This window comes from Chiloscyllium plagiosum, unplaced genomic scaffold, assembly GCF_037043375.1.
Source record: "Chiloscyllium plagiosum isolate Xiang-an unplaced genomic scaffold, Cpla_swu_hap1 HiC_scaffold_2, whole genome shotgun sequence".
Lineage (NCBI taxonomy): Eukaryota > Metazoa > Chordata > Chondrichthyes > Orectolobiformes > Hemiscylliidae > Chiloscyllium > Chiloscyllium plagiosum.
The window spans coordinates 92,965,933-92,989,350 of record NW_028270140.1 but is presented as its reverse complement, the minus strand read 5'-3'; the positions used below and the strand labels follow the sequence as shown (position 1 = coordinate 92,989,350).

Genomic DNA, 23,418 nt, shown 5'->3' with positions numbered 1-23,418 from the left:
AGGCAAAATTCCGTTATTACATTACATTCTGGAAACTGCCAACATTTCAAGCCATAAAGTCTTACATCATGGTAACAGACCCTTCGGTCCAACCGTACATGCCGAACATAATCCCAAACTGAACTAGTCCCACCAACCTGCTCTTAGCCCATATCCTTCCAAACCTTTGCTATTCGTGTACTTATTTCTGCAAACTGATTCCATGACACTGGTGTTTTCTCTTCAAAAATGTCCATCAGAGGCCTTGGTAAATGTTATCATTTTTTTCCTCCATTTATGATTTCAATTTTAAATTCTGCTTTTTCATAAAAGGGAGAGGTGACCATCTAGTGGTATTATCACAAAACTATTAACCCAGAGATACCCAGGTAATGATTTGGAGACCAATTTGAACCTGCTTTGACAGATGGTGGAATTTAAATACAATAATATTCTGAACTGAATGGTCTAATGACCAGAGTTATTGACATTTATCAGAAAAAAGTATCTGGTTCACTAGTATCATTTAGGGAAGGAAACTGACATCCATATCTGATCTAGCCTACATGTAACTACAGACTGACAGCAATGTGATTGTCTCTGAACTGGTCTCTGGGATATTTAGGGATGGGCAATAAATGCTGGCTTCGCCAGTGACAGCCACACCCCATGAAAAACTGTTTTTAAAAGTTCCTGCAGGTTATACAATAATGTGATGGGTAGTGTGGCAAAGCTATACATAGATCCCTGGGTGTTTAGAAACACTGGGATGGAGAGAAGTGTAGTGACATTGCTTCGAGCATTAGAGGTTTGAACGTATTCTCCTTCGACACTTCCCATTGCAAATCAGTGGATTCTCTGAATGGGGCGGTGGGTTTTTTTTTGGGGGGGGGGGAAAGTAGATTTTTGAGTTTCTTATTGAGTTCTTTAAAACATTAATCTGCATTTGATGAGAAATTTGACAATGTCCGGGACCACTGGTACCCTTACTTGCTTAATATAAGTTAGAAAATAAATATCACTTGTCTCTAATTCACACAGTTGTACTAATTACAGTAAACTCTCAAAAGTTTGAACAAACCACAACTGCCAATATTGAAGCCTTGGTTGTGTGAAAAAGTTTTCAAATTGGATGTTTCATTTTTGATTTGTTCAGAAATAATTTTCTAGTATGAGAAAAGATAATCAAATAAAATATTCTATGAACTGAATATGTAATCAGTATTTTAAAGCTGCCCATACCAAATAATAGCTTTTTAATTCAATTACAATGGAACAAAGTTATGCATAGGCACTCTCCCCCTCCTGTGTCTCCTAGACATGTCTTTCCTCTGCAGTATTATCAAAATATTTGGGAACAAATATGTCTTGTGTTTTCACCAAAACAAAATCCATCTTTTCACTGTAATTAAGTAATTCTGTTCTTCTGTCACAGGAGAAGTGAATACAGCATATGTTCATATTCTATAGTTTTCCTTCAGCTGACAGAGTTTTACATAACTCGGTGAATTATCAAAACCAGGCTTTCCAGGCAGGCAGAAACCCTCACGTAAAAACATTAGTAATGTAAATGGACACTATTTAGATTGCTAATTTTAATCATGTTTTTAAATGTGAAATATTTAACGTTTTTTATGTCAAACTTTATTTCAATCATTTTGATTTTTGCAAGCTCTTTTAGTGAGATTTGATTTGTTTTACTTGGTCACATTATCCAAACAATGAAGAAAGCATCAACAGTAAGCACATTATTTTAAGCATCCAAACAGATCACCATAAAAAACCTTTTCTAAAAGCCCTTCCAGATCTCTTTTAAGCTGAATAATAACTACTGTAAATAAGATTTGGAAAGTAACATACGTGAAAATGTCTAGGTTTACCAAGAATTGGTATTTGAGACTAAAATTTGCAGGCTTCAATTTACAGCATGCAACTTTTGCACAGCTTTGTAAAGAGTTCATGTGCAGTGCATTACTTGGGCAATTGAAGCATAGGATCTATAAATTAATTCATCTGTTTTAAAAAAATTGTGAAGAGATCCTCTACAGTTTAGTTGTTTAGCATTCTTGGATATGTTAGCTAATTACAGTGGGGGGTTGCCAATCCTGGACAGAAAATATCATTCAAGTTTCATAGTCCAGTTAAGCATTCTTTTCTGTGACCAATTATTAGGAGTGAACTTTGGATGAGCTCAGGAGCAAGGATGACTTTGATTTTCTGCATGACGTTCTGCATAACCTTATTTACACTTATATATGAAGAACAGTGGCATGTTGGCTCAGTGGTTAGCACTGCTGTTTCACAGCACCAGGGACCCTGTTTCGATTACAGTCTCCGATGACTGTCTATGGAGAGTTTGCACATTCTCCCTGTGTCTGCATGGGTTTCCTCCCACAGTCCAAAGATGTGCAGATTAGGTGAATTGGCCATGCTAAATTGTCCATAGTGTTCAGGGATGTGTAGGTTAGATGCGTTGGTCAGGGGAAATGTCGAGTAACAGGTAGGGGATTGGGTCTGGGTGAGTTACTCTTTGGAGAGTCATGCAGACTTGGTGGGCCGAATGGCCTGTTTCCACACTGTAAGGATTCTATGAAGTCAACTGAACTTTGGTACTGAAGGCAAGAATTACATTGATTCAGAATTGTCATCTTTATAAAGAGAAAATAAAAATACTTTGCCCACATTGGTACACTCCCTGATAACATCCAATTGCGCATGACGAGCCTTCTCTCGACTTTTATCATAGATTCAAATTTATCTATTTTTAATTAGTTTGTAAGGTACAAACAATTTCAATGCTTGAAATTAATAAAGGGATTTTTGATATAAATATTCTGTCACAGGACGATACAGTTCAGAGAGTGATGTGTGGAGCTATGGGATACTCTTGTGGGAGACATTCAGCTTGGGAGTGTGTCCATATCCTGGAATGACTAATCAACAGGCACGAGAACAGGTTGAAAAAGGTACAGTTAACACTAAAAACTGAATACTGATATAGTGATACATACATTCTGATTAGTTGAAGTTTGTATTGCTACATGCTATTTTTCTGTGACTGCTCATGAAGAGGATAAACAGCAACTTAGGCTGAGTAGCCTTTTTCTGTGTGATACACATATTTGACTATTGTGAGCTTGGCCCATATTTATCAATGAACTTTTTTGTTATGTTAAAGCGATAATGAAAATTCTTCATCTCAGTATGAATGTTTGTTATACTGTCATTAGTTTCCACAAAACCCAAAATAGATTAGACCTAGATTAAACCTAAAAGGCAGAGGATGTCATTAATAAGCAAAAGACATTGGCCAATGTTTTATGTTGATAGTGATCTGTTTGCCATCAATATTCTGACACTGACTTAAACATGCGCATTAAATTTAGGTATCCAGAAGTTGTGTCAGTGATTTTGCAGGCTGCAGTTTCTGCCACAGACTTAAATCAATGGAAAATCTATGAACGACTGAAAACCCTCATCCCCAGGCTGTTAGGCTTGATGTAAAATCCTTCAAAAATTTAAACTTTGTTGAATGAGGTTAAACTTTTATTTAACAGTTTGCTAATTTCATAATTATTGATCAAGGCCCTCACTATCCTTGGAAAACTCATTTTTTATTTGTGGAATGTTGATTTGCTTTTTTTTTTGTTTTGGATTCATTTAATTCAATAACTTATTTTCTGATCTGTTACTTTAAATTAAAGGTGAGACAGTTTTATTCTTTGACTTCCTGGTTTGGTATCTGTTTCACTGGAATTGACTATTTATTTTGCTTGATGCACACCTGGAGATCCCTGTAATTTTTTGCCAGACTTACATTGCCACCAGGAGAGGAGCCTCTTGCACCTCAGAAATTTTTAAATTATTGTGGGCAATTTCATTCCAGGTCATAAGATAAGGTTAAGATAAATGCTCGGCACAACGTCATGGGCCAAAGGCCCTCTGTATTGTGCTGTACCATTTATGTTCTATGTCATTTGATTTGCTGATAACAGCAAATTTTGAGCTTTTATAGCCTTCTACAAATTCTTATCTTATAATGACTTTTGCAAGCTGGTCTAATCCCTAGTTGCTACTATGAACTATTTATAACATGGTTCAAACTCATTAGTTAGGATACATTTTAATCATTCCCTTATTTCAATCATCCTTCACATATGTCACTGGACTTGTAACCAGAGGCTCAGGCTAATGATTTGGAGACAAATCCCACTTAGCAGCTTGTAAAATTTAAATCCATTTAATAAATCTGGAATTGAAAGTCAATATCAGTAATGGTGACCAAGAAACAATCATCAATTATTGTGTAAATCTATCTGGTTCACTAATGTCTTTTGAGGAAGAAAATCTGCTGTTCTGATCCAATCTCTCCTCGATGTAATTCCAGGTCCACAACAATGTGATGGGCTCTTAATTCCTCTCTGAAATGGTCTAACAAGCTACTCATTTCAAAGGCAGTTAGGATTGGGCAACAATTGCTGGCCTTGCCCATGATACCCATATCCCATTAAAAGAACACTTTGCACAGTGATTAATTTTAAATTGAGTTTACCTTAAGTTGTTAAACTTTGTTTTCAAATGGGTGCAAAGTATGCCTGCAACTAAGTGATTTTTATTGACTGTTCCATACAACCAAAGTAGAATGTTTTGATCCCAGTTGATGTAGCTTCCGAACAAGTCAGATTCGGGAATTAAATTTGACTTGTTAGTTCAGATGTTCTTTTTCATTTGACTTGGTGGTCATTTACTGAAACAAAAGGCTGCAGATTTTCTTTAACAATAAAGTTTATTACACTTTTTTAAAAATCAAGCTATTATAAATATAGATCACACTTTGAAAGCTTTTAAATGATACAGAAAAATAACATATCCTCTATTCACCGACATGATTACTTTACAGTATTTCAAATCCATGGAAATTACTCTTGTGTATTAAATCTTTAGGTTTGACTCAGCTGCTTTTCTGCTCTGTTCTGTTCTGTGAACTGTGAAGTTCCCTTACATGAATAGTCACGAGACTGAGCACTTAGGATTTCTGAGTCTTTTAATAATGTGGAAATTTCTAACCGAACACTCCTGGTCTCAAGTCTCACAAGCTAAATCTTTATGCCAAGTTAACTGAGTTTCTCCTAAGCTGTCCTATACTCCTTTCTAGGAGAGATACTACATTTGTTTCTGATCCCAGTCAGGTCTCCTCCAAAATTGTGCTAAAAGTTTTCAATCTCTTGGTTTTTCTAAGTTAGCATTAATCATTGGTTATTCTAAATCAAAAGCAAACTACTGTGCTCAGTGATTATATTCCTTGTCATAATATCAACAATCTTCCGTTAATACTCCAGGGTTTTGCAGTATTCTTCTTTCTGATAATAAGTGAATTAGTTCACAGTTCCAAGAGGACCCTCCAAACTTGATTTTTTTTTTAAGTCCTTCACAAAAGTAACTAAAACCCATATGCAACTCCTTCAAACTACAAACTTTAACAAATGATATTTATATATGTTAATCATGTCTTTCATCACATCAGTGGATGAAATTTTCCACTGTATTGAGAGGCGAGAGCATTAGTGAGAAAGTTAAGAAAATGCAACAAAAATGAAAGAAAATCGTATTCCCAACATTGAGGAAAAAGAATTCTGATTTTTCCCTAAGGATTTAAACAGCAACTATTCAATCTAGGCAGAGAGCAGTGATTACCTTATTTCCATGCATTTGCATCACATTACTTGCTAATGTAATATCAAGGTATCTTCCATTTCTTCCCTCCTTGCCCACAAAACTTGGTGATACCAATTCTCAACATAAAACTTGGAGATGTTACCTGGTGGTGGCACCTTTACAAATTTTTCATCCAAATCCACTGTTATCACTATTTTTCTGTATGAGCACAGCCCTCTTCCACCCTCCTTAAGTGCATGTGGATATTGCCAAACAGCAGCCTCATTACATTATCATGGCTACTTTCCGAACAACTCGTGCACACTTTCATCCATTGAAGACTTCATTTTGAACTGGGGTCACTTGTGCCTTGCCGGGTTACATTGACTGAGGAGGCATATTCACATTTCATGCATCTCATAGCTTTTAGCTTATTCAATACTCCCTCACTTCACGTTGACTTGAATGCTGCCTGCTTCTCTGGCTAGTTTTGCTTATTCACAAAATCACAAATTGTTTTTACAGAGGAGAAGAAGGCCATTCAGCCTGTCATGTCTGTAACACCTTTCTTAGTATTCCTACCTTTTCCACATAACCCTGTTACACTATTTCTGTTTAAATAAACAGCCAGTGCCCTCATGAATACCTTAATCGAATCTGCCTCACCACACTTCCAGACAGGGCATTAACTGCAATGTGGAGAAGTGTGAAGTGATGCAATGTGGTACAAAGAACATGAAAAGGCACTACAATGTAGAAGGCAGACAGGAGCAAAAAGACCTGGGTATATACGTATACAAGTCATTAAAGATGGCAGAAAGGTTCTTCCTTACCTCACTTTTGTTTCTTTTACTGATCATTTTAAAACCCTGCCTTCTGATACTTGATCTGTTTATGGGAGGAAACAATTTCTAATCTATCCAGACCCATTATTTTGAAAACCTCTATCAAATCTCCACTTAGCTTTCATCTCTCCAAGAGAAATAGTGCCACTTCCTCCAATCTTTCCTCACAATGGAAGTTTCTCATTCTTGGACCTATGGTCATAGGCCTCTTCTGTTCTCTCCAATGTGCTCTCATTCTTGCTGTACTGTAGTACTTAGAACTTTTCCCTTACTTCCAATTGACATCTAATTAGTGTCTTATACAATTTCAGCGTGATATCTCTGCTGTTGTACTCTGTGCCCTTATTTATGAAGCCTGGAATACTATATGTGGTACTATCAGCTCTCTCTACCTTTTCTGACATCTTTAATGACTTGTATACATACACACCCAGGTCTTTATGCTCCTGTCTGCCATCTATATTGTAATGAATTTCCATGTTCTTCGTACCACACTGCATCACTTCACACTTCTCCACATTGAACTTTGTCTGCCATCTATCCACACATTTTACCAACACATAAAACTGTGTAGAGTATTCCACATGCAACCTCACCAACACCCTGTATTGTTAGAATGATACTTCCTTATTTTTAAAGACAAAATTCCATATAGCTTCTGAATTACTTGCTGCAACTTAGGTCACTGATCCAATAAAATGTGTTCCCTGGTCTGAATTCATCCATAATGATATTCACCATCTTGGAATTACCTTCTTAACATTTTTCAAGCAACAGTCTAGTGTGGGATATGCTTCTGCCCATACAAGTTGGACAATAGCAACCAAGTAAGATTTTCCCTGACTCGGTGGGAGGGATCCTGTGAAATTGATTTGTAACTGTTTTTGTAACAGGTTTGGTCAAAATTGGAATGACATGGAACCTTGACTGATCTTTTCAGATCAATTTGGGCACATACCAGGCATTGCTGTTTTGCTGCATCTTTTCTTATTCCATATCCCCACTGGCATCTGCCCATTCTCCCACAAAGGACTTGCTTCCAATGATGTGCAATTCTGTGTATATTTTCTGAGGTTATATTGAGCACAGCATAGTGTTATCACACTTTGGGCTTTTGTCAGATTCCATTTGGCACCTTCTACCACTCCTTATTCTTCTCATCGCTTTATTTTCTTTTCCATATCCCCGTGTAAATGTATCATATTTATCCCTCTGGTCCAATTGTTGCTGCTGCTGCCTGATGTTCAGGACTTGTTGCTACTGCCTATGTAGCTGCCTCATCTGTGTGCTGGTTACCCATTTGAATGGGTTCTGTTCCCTTCTGATGCATCTTGACCTTTTATCACTGTACCTCTAATAGTCATTGAGCAGCTCCCACTAATTCTTTATCTATTGTCTCATGTGGATATGCCCCCATCAACTTTGTGTTGTCATCTTATCAAGTAAAATCCAAAGACTTTCTGACTATCTATATGAATGTTAGTCTGCAGAGTGTTGTATCACGTTGTGCACCAATCTGTACACAACATTTCAATTTGTTTTCAAAAGTCCTATTTCTTCCCTCCACCACACCTGAAGATATGGTTGGTCACTATCTACCTGTGATGATGTTGTCCATGTTGAGATAACTTGACTTAAAGACATTTCATTTTTAACTTTCCTTGAAGTACACTGTACATTCAATTTGTGAATATTTTTTATTGTTCCTATTAATTGTCTAATATTTTCAAAATAAAACACAGTTACTGTTTCTATCTTCTTATGAGTCTAGAAATTATCTTTACAATATCCTTAACACAGAAATCAAATGATTGTACTTGATCACAGGCATTAATAGTTTTCCACATGTTTATCTTTTGCATCCAGGTGTTTAGACATTTCACAATTCCAGATGCATATAAACTACCCTTGAGAACTACATGTTACATCTGTGTAATTTCAAAGCATCCTTTGGTTTCCAAGAACTTTGGCTGCTGTTCAGGAATGTTAACAAAGGAGGGTGTCTCATTTCACTCATTGAGTCATTTTATTCACTTGCATACACAACCTATCAACGACATCATGGCTTTGGCCTCAGTCTTCAGCTGTCCCGGACTTCTTTGTAAGGCTTTTTGGCTTTTCAGCTTTTCTAATGGATGCATTCCTGCCTAGCCAGTATAGACCCACATTCTGAGTCCTTTGTATCTCATGCATACCTGATCAGCACATCTCTCTGATTTAACGACCGGTGGTAAATTAAAACATACTCAACCAAATGCAATGAAAGGATAGCATTCAATGCTTTATGTCTCATATTTGTAGTTTTTGTAGGCATCCTTTGATAATTAATAACCTTGACTTTCAGATGCCTTGTTTGTTAGTTCTCATTTCACTTATTACCAACTACATGGCTAAAGCTTTGAGTCTTATTAACTTGTAATTAACCATTAATGAATTAACTATTAATTTAATTTGTCAGTATGTAAATCGCTATGGGGTAACATGGTGACTTACTGGTTAGCACAGGTTGCCTCACAGCCCCAGGAACCTCAGTTTGATTCCACCCTCAGGTGACTGTGAGGGTTTCCTCCAGGTGCTCTGGATTCCTCCCACAGTCCAAACATGTGCAGGTTAGGTGGATTGGCCATGGGAAATACACGGTTACAGGCGTAGGGTAGGGGTATGGGTCTGGATGGGCTGTTCTTCACAGGGTTGGTGGGGACTTGGTGGGCCGAATGGACTGCTTCCACATTGTAGGAATTCTATGATTCTGTGTGTAACAGTCAAAGGCGACCAACTGTTAGTAAGATCAAGTTGGACTCAGCCAGTCAGATGGTGCCACCACATTTATTTAAGAGATTCATCTGATCTCAGTCCAGGGGTATGGTCAAAATCAGTCAGCCAGATCTCTATAGTGTGGAAAGAGGCCAATTGGCCCATTGTGTCCACATCGACCCTCCAAAGAGCATTTCACCCAGAACCCCCATCAATCCTCTTAATCCCACATTTACCTTGGGCTAATCCACCTTGCCTGTACATCCCTGGACACAACTGACAATTTATTATGGCCAATCCAAACCAACCTTAGTCCAACCAGAGTCTGGGTATCAGTATCCTTACAGTCTGAGGATTGGGCTATGGTCAATACTTAAGGTCAAATGCAACCAATCCAGAGATTAGAGATTCATCAGGAACTATGCCCAGTTGGGTAACCTATAGCAAATGTTTGAGCACCAGGTGAAGCTATCTTTTTCACACTTCCATACAGCAGCAGCACAAGTGATAACAAGATGCTGCCGATAGGCCAACAGACATTCTGCCTATCATGCAAATGAGTAATGTAGTTTATGATTGTTTGTGCTGACTTGATGCTTGATATGTAGGCTATATGTCCCAAGGACATATCCTTTCAACTGTTTGCAACAGGCAAGGTATTAACCACACCCAACCAATCTGTGTTGGTATCAGTATTCAACATTAGATATGATTCTGCAATTGAACATTTATAATGTAATTCTGAGTTGCAAAGGATTATGCTAACAGTGTAGTCAACAAAATAGTTGACACCATTTTCTGGCTAATTTGTCAAGGCATGCCTTAATCAATCAGTCAACTTGACTGGTTTAAAATTTAAACAAAGCTAAACAGTTAACTGACAATAGTCATCTAACTAGTCTATTTTTCATGATCATTACTCTACGATAAAAAGTCCACCTGTCAACCAATCAACACTCTCCTCTTATACAGATACATGTTTTCTCCCCCCATTACATTGGTGTTCTTGTAAATTGTCCAGATGCAGTTAGTCTGCAGCCACAGCAGGTAAATAGCAAGCTATTGAATATTTTTGTTTATTGTGAAAAGAATTTACGGCAAAAGTAGAGAGATAATTAAGTTATTCAGGGCATTGGTGAGACCAATACTGCATACACTATTCTGGAAAATATGTTATCTCTTATTTTCTTAAATTATAAGTGACTGTTTAAAAATAAAGGATTGCCCATTCAAGACAGATGAGGTTTTTTTTGCAGAAGGTTGAGTCTTTGGAACTTTCTTCCTTAAAAGGTGATGAAGAGAAAGTTTTGAGTATTTTTAAGGCAGAGATAGATAGACAGACAGACTTGCATCTTATCACTCATCCAGAATCTCATCAAGATAGGTAGAAGTGTAGAATAATGGGAGAAGACTTGAGTGAGGGGCAATGTCTGACTCCTGCTCCCAATTCCTTTATACATGTTCAGATGTTCCTACTTGTACAAGTTGTCAGAATTAAGCTCCATTTGTCAAGAAAATCCCTTTGCAGTTAGACAAAGATTTGTCCTGCTTAAAACTAACTTTTAGGTTATTTTTGTTTCTATCGTCTCTCAAATGCACATGTTAAAATACGGCCTCAACTGTTGAGAACATAATGCAAAATAATATTAAGTAATTAAACGTAAAGAAATATTGATGCTTCCATTTTTTAAAAGTTTTTATCACTCAAAAATATTGTTTGAATGGGTTTACCTAACTTAAGTAAACTACTTGAACAAGTGTTTGATTTTCAAATGTGGAAATTAATGGATAACCACTCACCAGAAACATTTGTCTAGTTGAAAAAGGGGTTGGTGTCTATCCTAATCCTAAAATTATACCAAGCAGAAAGAAACTTGTGCCCTGTAAAGAGCAGTGTTTTACCCAAGTTGCCTACAAACATCAGGATAGTGCAACACTAAGAGAGAATCATTTGTTTTAAAAATGTTGTTAAACTGTTTCAGGTTACAGGATGTCATCACCGCAGAAATGTCCAGAGGAAATATATGCCATAATGCTGAGGTGCTGGGAATATAAGCCAGAAAATCGACCAAATTTCAGTGATGTGCACAAAGAACTCTTGTGCATCAAGAAGAAGATAACGTAGTAACACAAGGAGTAAATGCTGACTGTAGGAAATTGAGTATTCAGTTATTGCGAAACATCAGGAGTCACACAATACCATTTTTGCTCTGATATATTGTAATTAATGTGATATATATTTGTTATATTGCAGCAGCATTTTTTTGTTGAAACTTTTAAATATTTCTTACCTGTTTTGTTCGAGGCCCTTAAGTATTTGTAAGGTACATCAAAGAGAAAAGGTTTCTCAAAGCATTAAAAAACACATTGCAAAAACACACACCTAACTAAGAAGCAAAGTCCTCTGGTTGTCATTTTCATAAATGTAAATAGAGCACATCAGATTATGGTATGTTTACTTGGTGCTATTGAAATGCAATATAAGATTTTATGGCGCTGATCCCAAAGCTGACTATTTTAAATTGCTGTTGTCGGACTCAAAAATATCTACTATAGACGACCAGGAAATAGGTTCCTGAGACAGTGATTATTTCCACGTATTTTCAAGAACACTCAGCTGGCGAGGTTGGCCATATAACACAATGGAAATATCAACAAGACATTTGTATAATTATTTGTCTTAATGATCACTTATCTGCACAATTCTTCGGGTTGCTATTTTGAAGACATCACAATTAGGTTTCCATGATGTGCTTGAGATTCCAAAGTACTGTACTGTACAGTGCAAGTACCTATGCTTTTTTAAAATGAAAATACGTTAACACTTTTTTGTTGGTTTACTTCAGTTTTAAGATCTATGATCGTTTTGAATTCAAAATGCACCTTGTTGTTTGACTGCTAAAATATTTGAACATTTTGCCAGCAGTAGTAGGCATTTGACCAAGCTTTAGCAAGAACACAATTGTTTTGCTGTCCATATATTGATGCAAATAAGTTAACCCTTTGAATATTAAAGTCTCCTACTTTCAGATAATCTGAAATAATTATTTCCTCTAATTTATGATAAATTGCAATAGGATCAGAGAAGTGTGCCAAATGCTTCTTCAGTTGTTATTGCTCAGAAATAACCCTCCAAATTTGAAGCATTGATTTTAATGATATAATATAACTGCAAAACTCAAAAGATCTTACAGAAGCTGAGGAGCTGGATGTATTTTATCATAATTTAGAAAGGACCACTTCATGTCAACAATATTTCAGATTCAATGATGGCTTTTGTACCAATTTTGGTTAAATTGTATGTATCCTTACATTATTAAGGGACTGAGGATTCTGTTGCTTTGGCCTGCACATGAACTTCCATAACTAGTGTTTGTTACTGATGTGCACAGACATGTCCTGACAGAGTGCAAAATCAAGTGGAGAGCACTTTGCAGAATGTGTTTCATCCTCTGGTTCATTGCTGAGGCAAAGTTTTCAATGTGAAATAATGCAGCATCCACTTCTGACGTGAAAGTGAACATTAGAAAATAACAATAGGCCTTGAGAAAGGGCTTATATTAAAAATATGCTGTTTCAAAGCTTAATATGTTTAGATGTCTGATGCAATCTTATGTTTGGTTCCAATTTATATTTTCCAAGTCACACTGTCCAAGAGAACATTTGATTCAGAGATTATTGCTGTGGTAAAGGATCACTGGCATGACACTGAATCAGTCTCATTCATTCACTAGATTCAGTTAGATCCTGTATGTTTCACTAGACATGGATTTATATGTATGTTGATCCATATCTGAATCCACTTCTAAAATTATGACTGAAGATGATTACAGCACATTGATTTGTAGCAATATCTTTATTGGGAATGTAGGACCAAAGTCATACGGAAGTGCAGGAAGAAACATGAAACAAATTGAAATACTGTACTGTGAATCGTGATTTTAAGACAATGTTTGCAGGAATCCTAAGTCTTTAGGTTTAATATTTCCATGGTTTTGTTTTTCAAATTTGTTTACAAAGTGTGAACTGATGTATCTTTCAGTTTGTTTAATATGTTTGGTCATTCTTGATTTTTGACAAGTTTAGAACTTGCAGGAAATGGTATGATTTACAGTACACTTAAAACTAAGCCCATCTTGTAAACAACAGTATGATATATAGGAATTTTATGGATTCAGATGTTATGGTAATACTAATAGAAACTAAATAAGCTGTGCTTCATCTGTTTTAAGTACTTTGCACAGCATGTATTTTACAACATTATTTAACAACATTTCTACTGACTTTATTTGAAGTGTTGTAGCCAATCCATTGCAAGTGCTTTTGTTCCAAAAAACAACCAAGTTTTTGTTTCTGCTCTAGTATTTCCACAGACCGTAAATATTTAATGCCTGCATTTCACTGTTGCAAAGCAAATTCAGTATTACACATGGAGAATAAATGTATGGCAAGTTCCACAGAAAATGTTTGTGCAGTAAGAATGTTAAATGCTTACAGGAATGTTGGTATTTTCAAACTGATGAACTGGGTGCTGTAGCAGAGTTTCAGTTTTACCGGCAAATTGTGCAATCCTATTACAATTATATTTTTTGCAAACTGAGCATTGTCACAGTAAAGTCAGTAAATTTCTTGGGTTTGAAATGTGGTTTTGTTGTGAAAACAATTCCTGGTTGACCATAATTGCTGTAAGCAGGCTTTGATTTTATCATGGATAGTGTACTATTATGCCATACTTTTTTTAGATTAGATTAAATTACAGTGTGGAAACAGGCCCTTCGGCCCAACAAGTCCACACCGACCCGCCAAAGCGAAACCCACCCATACCCCTACATTTACCCCTTACCTAACACTACGGGCAATTTAGTATGGCCAATTCACCTGACCCTGCACATCTTTTGTGATGTGGGAGGAAACCGGAGCACCCGGAGGAAACCCACGCAGACACGGGGAGAACGTGCAAACTCCACACAGTCAGTCGCCTGAGGCGGGAATTGAACCCGGGTCTCTGGCGCTGTGAGGCAGCAGTGCTAACCACTGTGCCACCGTGCCGCCCACATTCTGAAGTGATGGGGAAGCAAGTCTTAAAATGTACATTTATTCCACAATAACAGCCAAATAGTCACTTTTGAATTACGTGAATGACATAATTTTAAAAAGTCACTAATTTAACTGCTTTTAAATGTATTTAAATTTACATTCTGAATACCATAATAAGCCCATCATAGAATTGATCTGTGTACTTTGAACTTCATGTGAGTTTTGTGGTAATAAAACACCGTTTCTGAACATCCACAACATTAGAATTGTAAGCAAAATGCAGTATTCTACAGTAGATTTGTCTGACAAGAACTTTAGTCCCTTAATAAAGATTGTTCAAATTATAATTGGAAATAGTAATAAAAACTGGAGAATAGAGATATGGGAGACGACATAGGTGTGCCATACATGTTTCATTATGTGTCACTGCTCAGATGCTTGTAATTCTTTTCAATTTTTTGTTTGAGAGGTACAGGAAATTAATGCAGTGACCTCTTGACAAAGCCACCTAAAGCTGAAGCCAAGCCAAATTAATGAACAGAGATTTTCCAATATATGTCAGAATGCTTTTATGTGGCATGAGTTTGAATTGCACTTTTATTCTGATTAGTACAAATCCACATATTTTAACATCTATGCTATTGTGTTCATTTTAACAAAATTACAAAGAATAGGCCCGCCCTTTCTCTTGATGCAAGTGTGACCATATATAAAAGCAGAGTGCTTTAGCTTTTTTGTTACATCAGTGTTTCGTTGTAAAGATTAATCTCAATAATATCCCATTATTCTCAGATTTCATGCTGCCATAAGACAAATGAAAGTAAGTCTTCAATTTTCTGGTCTGTGTCATACATATTGCTTTTATATGAAATAAACGGTAGTTTTTCTACCATTTAACTTACAACCAATAGCAATGCGTGAAACATCAAATTGTGCTGTGATTTTGAAAAGCTCCAGTAGTGTGCCAGAATAAAGATTGAAATTTTGATTTCTGTTAATATATAAAAGTGCACCTTTTCTTTTCCTAAAGTTTAAGCTTCTGCTTTTAAAGAAAACATTTTCAACACTGGAACTAAGTAATTCTTTTAAATGTCTTAAACTTTCTGTCAAAGGCTAAAATAATCTTTTAAAAGTAAATGTTCACTTTAAAATTAAAGTTTTACTTTTTAAGGATGTATATATATTTCTGCCCCAAAACAACAAAATGAAAATCAGGCCGAATTCTGATGTAACCATTGGGGGATCAATGTTCAAAATATCATAGACAGAAATACTTGTCTTTTGTAATTTTTAACACAACACTGTGTTGTAACATTTATTTATTTTGTACTTTTTTACATTGAATTTACAGGGATTTTGAAATAACTTTGCCAGTTATCGTTTTCTTTGTCTGCTGTGCCCTTGTGAATTGCAGGCTTGTTTTAAACCGCTTCTATGTTATATTGGACCAAATACCACTAACAAGTCTGTTGTTGATATTTATACTGTAATCTCTAATAAATAAATGGATTGTCAGTATTATTATAGTCTTTTATTTTCAGAAATATTGAGAACTCGCCTTTTTATGCAAAGTGTAACATTAGGTGAAAGTCCTCTGCATAAATAATTACCATCTCCTAATTCTTAGTTTTGTCTAGCTTAATGTCAGAAGTGATATTTCTTTGATGTGGAAGAATTTTTTTTTAAAATGTTACTGTCATTTTGGTAAGGGCTCTTGGAAATGTATCATATTTCAACACAGAGATGTCCACCACGATGTTTTCAGGTGAAACATAATCCTGACCAATGAAAATACATTGTATACATGAATGTTTAATACTCACTGCATGTTTGCTTTTATCTATGCATGTTTGCTATTTATGAGCTTGTTGTTTGTACCATGCAGTCACAATGTTGAAACCCATGAAAGTGTGTAGATCAGAAGCCCAACAACAGAAATAGGTAAGCTTATACCTTAACATCTAACTGGATTTTTTTTTCCTCTGTTTACAAATTTCTACATACTTTATTGACATCTTGCCTGCTATTTTGTTACTGAACAGTCAATTGTTCCCAAAATGCAAAAGAGCCTAGACATTTCTAATGTGTGTTTGACTTTGTGTGAAAATTAATCACTGAAATAATCGTATGGTTTGCTGTGCAGCAGTGGTCACTGAATATGTAATCATACTTCATATTTACGAGCTATAGCTGTGAGGAAAAAATCATTTTGGAAGCATACACAAAGCAAACTATGTTACCACTGAGTTAAATTCTAACTAATTACATTGGTAACATCTCAACACCAGGCAGATATACATTCTTGAGCCCAAGTAAGATCTCTTAAAGATGAAGCTATTTGTTGCAGAAGTGATGCCAGGATATATGAAAACTACATTTTAAAAATGTTATATGCCAAAGTCTTCACTTGCCATTAACCCAAATCTAGATACAAATGCCTTGATTGCATGCCTTGATTGCATACGTCCCCTGTTTATGAACAAGACATAGCTCTCTCATTGGGCATATACTTACTGGAATTGATATAGAAAATGCTGGAAATAAACTGCAGGTATGCTGGCATTTTTTGAATGAGACAAGGAAGGCTACCAAATATATTTCTATGAAGCTTTTAAATGTCACTGTAATCTCCACAAAATATAAAACACTGAAGACAACAGGTGGGGCAGCATGTGTCAAGAGAATGTCAATTGACACTTTGTTTGCAGGGCCATTAGATATCACAGATGAACAATATTTACAATTGAGCCGACAAGGAAAGGACAGAAGTTAGCAACCACACAATAAAAGTAGAAAGTTTCTGTAGAGTATTTATGTGGAGAAGTAATTATGAAACACATTCAGTTGCGATGCTTACCAATATATGTTGGTTTATTCATTACTGCCTAGTTTTTAATCTATGGTGCTACAATTTTGCTACAAGAATTCGATCTTCTAAAACTATCTTGAATCCTAATTCAATGACAGAAGTATTCTACAGAGTATGTCTCCTCCTTCAATACATGAAAGACTAAATAATTGCCAAATAGATTACTTGTACACCTAAAGGTAACTGACATGCGAAATACTTGGAGTCGCAGTGTCAAATGTTCAACTGAAGTTAATTCATTCTTTTACACATTCTGCATGTGCTTAAAAATAGAATTACAACAATTTAAAAAAGTTTTAGTTAGCAAAAATTATGAATATGTTATGGTGTGTGGCAATGGTATATGATTTAAGTGAGTATTCTGCTATTCATATGGCATATCACTGGACACCAAGTATAACAAAGTGACTTCATTTGGAAAATCACCAGTTGAGATTTGCTTATCCTACCAAAGCATCTGTGCACCATGATGCCCATTGCATGTTCAAAACTAATTTGTCTACAGTTTTTAGGATTCGAGAATGTCAAAGAAACATATTAAAAAAAAAAGTGCCTAAAATAACTTTAGACCTTTCCCAGGCCTGAATGGCATGGGCAATGGCAAGTCAGTTGGGAAAATATGGTGAGATCAGAAAAATTAGATTCTTGACACTGGGGGGAAAGAAAATTTCCACCCAAGGTTTTAATGGTGAGATGAGAATCTTGCCAGTGAGTGGCTTCATTATTACCCAGTGATGCCTCAGCTATGTGTTAGGGAGAGAAACTAGTTGGTGACAATTCCTGACATTAAAGTGGGTACATGATAGCTACAGTTCCTTCAGATCTACATCATGGTCAGCATTCCCCAACATCTCAGAGCACACTCCATAGGCAGTGAATGTTTTTTTCCCATGGGTTGGCATCAGACCTGACCAATCTAACCACATTGTTGTGCATTTCCAACTCTCAATAGTTTTCCATTTTGCATGGAAGGATAGGTACAGACACGATTGAGAACACGGTGCATTTCGGGGTTCTTACTTGCTCTCATAGCACTCTCACTTTGAAATTGTTTAGATGGTCAGAAAACTTTTGCCTTGCCTTTTAGTGGAGACAAAGCAAGCAGGTTTGTTATGGTTGTCAACAGTGATCAGTGAAGTAGATGGATATTTAGCTGTACAGCATCACAGGACGTCAATTTCTTGCAGCATGTGCCAGAAGCATACATGGCATACACACTGTGCCTCAACCAAATGGCCATGTCTCAAAGTCTAAGGGGAGTAAATCCTTTGTCCACTCTCACCCTAGGAACTTGGACATAGCCATCTAATCAGTTTAGGTGGTATGGGGTTCTGTATTATGATGTGGAGGCAGGCAGCCAAATCAAATCAGCCTTCCTTTCTCTGTATTAGCAACATAGTAAAATTGGATTTCTCAAATGACCATCACAGGGTACATGCCAATGTGCCACATAATCTTATTATGTAGTGCGTTGTTTAAATGTCCACTATCATTCACAATTGCATGTTGTAGGACTGCAGGGTTCAGATCTGATCCATTGGTCATGAGATCACTTAGCTCTACCACTTGCTGTGTGTGCTATTTGACACATGTGAGAAACAAAACTCACATATTAATAAATTTCAGTCCGAGTCAAATTCTGAAGCAGCAAATTTTATTGATACGTACTTGTAAGAACAGGTCCCTAACGAGTAAGCACCCCGATCTGAGGGTTACATTCTGATTTATGCTGTTCAGCTGCATCTCTCATCCTCCCCTTTCACCCCATTGGTTACTTTTGCTGTAGCGCGTAGTCTATCACAAGCTCTAGCTTCACTCCACCTTTGTCTAGCTTCTCTCCGCCTCTGTTTACTTCTCCCATTACTCTAAGCCTGTCGCTCCTTATTCTTATTTATCTCATTCCTTATATGTAACTATCCTGGCATAGTTTGCTGTCTTCGTGCAATCATCATGCCAAACTAAATTCCATTCTTTGGCCACATCCTTCCTGAGACTGGCACGCTATTCTCCTGTTACTGGTACATCCTGCTACACGGTTGCTCTGCCCTATTAGTCATAGATAACTCTACCTGTTTTCTCTTCTCTATGCCTGGTACATCCTGCTCCACGATTGCTCTGGTTATTAGTCATTGATAATTCTACCTGTTTTCGTTTCTCACTGTTTAGTATTTACATGCGCAGCCTAATTTTATAATGCAAGCTTTTGCAGAAGCAACACCTGTTCCCTTATTCTGTACAATTTTAACCCTATACCTTACAACGCACAAGTCCTTTCTTTATTAGTTTTATTTGATACACAAGTAGTTCTTGTTTTTAGATATGCCAAGTGCTGTTCCTGGCATGCCCTTGGTTTTAGGGGTTCATGATCAGTTAGTCAGTTAACAATTTGTAAATAATTTTCTATGTGTTTAAGAAGTGGTAGTTTAGATATGATACACTAATTAGATAAAGAAAGTATAGAAGTGTGACAGTTGGAGGTGGTTCACTGATACCTGAGGACAAACAGGCTGTTGTTGTGGAATGTTTCAGTCTCATTAAAGTAATAGGTGCAGCAGTCTGATGTCCAGTCAAGGTGTTAGGAACTCTTCCCTAAATCATCTTCCTTTCCTTCTGGTTCGTCTTCCATCTGCCTGGTGAGGACTGCTCAGTGAAGACCACTCCCTGAGAAAACTCCCCTCTGCCATGAGTCTATTCTTCCTTGTGCAAATTGTCTGTCCAGTGTTAATTTGACCTAGTTCTGGAAGGGTTACTCCAGTCTGGCACCTTAGCTCTCAGCTGCTGCATGCCTTTAGTCGTAGAGATGTACAGCATGGAAACAGACCCTTCGGTCCAACCCAATCTAGTTCCACCTCCTAGCATCTGGCCCATATCCCTCCAAACCCTTTCTATTCATATACCCATCCATATGCCTCTTAAATGTTGCAATTGTACCAGCCTCCACCACTTCCTCTGGCAGCTCATTTCATACACATCCCACCCTCTGTGTGAAAATGTTGCCCCTTAGGTCTCTTTTATATCTTTCCCCTCTCACTTTTACCTATGCCTTCTAGTTCTGGACTCCACAACCCCAAGGAAAATACTTTGTCTATTTATCCTATCCATGCCCTCTATAAGGTCACCCCTCAGCCTCCGACGCTCCAGGAAAAACAGCCCCAGCCAGTTCAGCCTCTCCCTATAACTCAAATCCTCCAATCCTGGCAACATTCTTGTAAACATTTTCTGAACCCTTTCAAGGTTAACAACATCTTTCCGATAGGAAGACCAGAATTGCATGCAATATTCCAATAGTGGCCTAACCAATATCCTGTACAGCTGCAACATGACCTCCCAACTTCTATACTCAATACTCTGACCAATAAAGGAAAGCATACCAAATGTCGTCTTCACTATCCTATCTACCTGCGACTCCACTTTCAAGGAGCTATGAACCTGCACTCCAAGGTCTCTTTGTTCAGCAACACTCCCTAGGACCGTACCATTAAGTGTATAAGTCCTGCTAAGATTTACTTTCCCAAACTACAGCACCTCGCATTTATCTGAATTAAACCCCATCTGCCACTTCTCAGCCCATTGGCTCATCTGATCAAGATCCTGTTGTAATCTGAGGTAACCTTCTTCGCTGTCCACTACACCTCCAATTTTGGTGTCATCTGCAAACTTAACTAACTGTACCTCTTATGCTCATATCCAAATCATTTACGTAAATGACAAAAAGTAGAGGTCCCAGCACTAATCTTGTGGCACTCCACTGGTCACAGGCCTCCAGTCTGAAAAACAACCCTCCATCACCACCCTCTGTCTTCTACCTTTGAGCCAGTTCTGTATCCAAATGTCTAGTTCTCCCTGTATTCTGTGAGGTCTAACTTTGCTAACCAGTCTCCCATGGGGAGACTTGTCGAACATCTTATTGAAGTCCATATAGATCACATCAATCCTCTTTGTTACTTCTTCAAAAAACTCAATCAAGTTTGTGAGACATGATTTCCCAAGCACAAAGCCGTTTCAGTTCACCTTGAAATGCAGTTGGAAAGAGATAAATGTGTAGTAAACAACTTTGTTTTCCAGAAAATATCATTGGGTTAATCTGCTGTCTATTATGTCATTTTATTGGATTTATTCTGTAATTAAGGCTGTACTATTTCTTAAGAAACTTATAAAAATCGCCTTTGTTCTAAGTGCAATTGTGCAGTTTCTCCGACAAACACAGAAGCTGTTAACCTCTGTGTTGCTGGACAACCTCTGTGCCCAGCATCATAATAAATTGTTAAAATCTTGCTGAAGCAGACCGCATTCCTGTTGATTATTTGACCGATCGTGGAACCGAGAGACCCCTCCTGGGGGTTGAGATCTTCAAGGTGAGAGTGACAGCCCTTGACATCAAGGTTGCATTTGACAGAGTGTGACATTAAGGAACCCTAGCAAAACTGGAATCAATGTGTATTGAGGCAAATGCTCTGGTTGTTGGAGTCATACCAGACACAAATGAAGATGGTTGTTGGACGTCAGTCATCTGAGCTCCAGGATGTCTCTGCAAGAATTCCTCAGGGTAGTGTCCTAGACCCAACCATCTTCAGCTTCATTACTGACCTGACCTCCATCAGAAGGTCAGAAGTAGAGATGCTTGCCAATGTTCAGCACCATTTGTGACTCCTCAGATACTGAAGCAGTCCATGTCCAAAAGCAACAAGATCTGGACAATATCCTGGCTTGGACTGAAAAGGGTCAAGTAACATTTGTGCCACACAAATTCCAAGCTATTCCTATAACAAATAAGAAATGATCTAACCATTGCCCCTTGACATTCAATAGTGTTAAACATCACAGAATCCCCACTATCAACACCTTGGGGCTTATCATTGACCAGAAGTTCAACTGGACTCACCCCATAACCATAATTAGATACAAAAAAAACTGCAATTGCTGGAATCTAAGGCAAACAAGCAGGAGGCTGGAAGAACGCAGCAAGCCCAGCAGCATCAGGAGGTGGAGAAGTCAATGTTTCAGGTGTAACCCTTCTTCAGGGCTGAGGGTAGGTGTAAGGGGAACTGCAGAAAAAAGTGGCGGGGTGGTCGCAGAGTTGTGAGGTTGGGATGAGTGAACACAGGTGGAGAGTACAACTTGGTTGGTTGATGGGAGCAATGAATCCGGTTAGTAGGTGGAAGGAAGGGTCAATCAGAGGAATGGAAGAGAGGGGGTGGGGCTTGGAAGTGAGTTGGAGAATGGGAGGGGAGGTTATTTGAAATTGGCGAACTTACTGTTGAATCATAGGCTGCCCAGACAGAAGATGAGGTGTTAGTCCTCCAATTTGCAGTCTGATTCACTATGGCAATGGAGGAGGCCAAGGATGGTCATGTTGGAAAGAAAGTGGGAAGGGGAAGTAAAATGAGCAGTGACTGGGAGGTCAGGTTTTGTGGACTCAAGAAACATGATACCATAGCAGATAAAGCAGCCCACTTAATTGGCACTACATTTGGGCAGCACGGTGGATCAATGGTTAGCACTGCTGCTTCAGTGCCAGAGATACAGATTCAATTCAAGCCTTGGGGCAACAATCTGTGTGGAGTTTGTACATTTTCCCTGTGACTGCATGGGTTTCATCAGGGTACTCTGGTTTCATTTCAAAGATGTGCAGATTAATTGGATTGGCTATGCTAAGTTGCCCATAATGTCTATGGATGTGTAGGTTTGGTGGATTAGGCATGGGAAATGCAGAATTGTGGGTATGGGTTAGGAGAGATGGATCTCGGTGAGATTCTCTTCAGATGGTTAGTGTATACTCAATGGGCTGAATGGTCTGCTTGCACATTGTAGGGATTCTGTGATCCATAAGCACTAGTCTCTCCACCATCACTGCTCAATAGCAGCAGTGTGTACTATCTACAAGATGTACTGCAGAAATTCAAGATCCTCAGACAGCACTTTTCAAACCCATTCCCATTCCCATCTAGAAGGACAAGGGCAGCAGATATACCAGGACACCACCACCTTCAAGTTCCCCTTCAATCCACTCACCATCTTGACTTGGAAATATGTCGTCAATCCTTCACTGTCACTTGTTCAAAATCATGTACTTCTCTCCTGACTGGCATTGTGGGGCAATCCACAGCAGGTCATAGAGTCATATAGAGATGTACAGCACGAAAACAGACCCTTTCGGTCCAACTCATCCAGGCCGACCAGATCTCCCAACCCAATCTCGTCCCATTTGCCAGCACTTGGCCCATATCCCTCTAAACCCTTCCTGTGAGTGACTATCTCCTGGTACAAAATATAGAACAT

The 23,418-nt window shown here is 37.8% G+C and overlaps 1 protein-coding gene across 4 annotated transcripts in view; it reads left to right on the top strand.

Moving 5' to 3' along the window:
- The window catches only part of fer (fer (fps/fes related) tyrosine kinase), a 216,893-nt gene extending 201,105 nt beyond the window's left edge, over nt 1-15,788 (top strand). For all 4 annotated transcript variants that reach the window (XM_043710381.2, XM_043710372.2, XM_043710364.2 and 1 more), the window contains 2 exons: nt 2,823-2,945; nt 11,216-15,788. In XM_043710381.2, the coding sequence (XP_043566316.1) occupies nt 2,823-2,945; nt 11,216-11,358 (266 nt within the window). In that variant the 3' untranslated portion in view covers nt 11,359-15,788. The remainder of the gene's footprint in view (nt 1-2,822; nt 2,946-11,215) is intronic.
- Nucleotides 15,789-23,418: the final 7,630 nt, after the last annotated feature.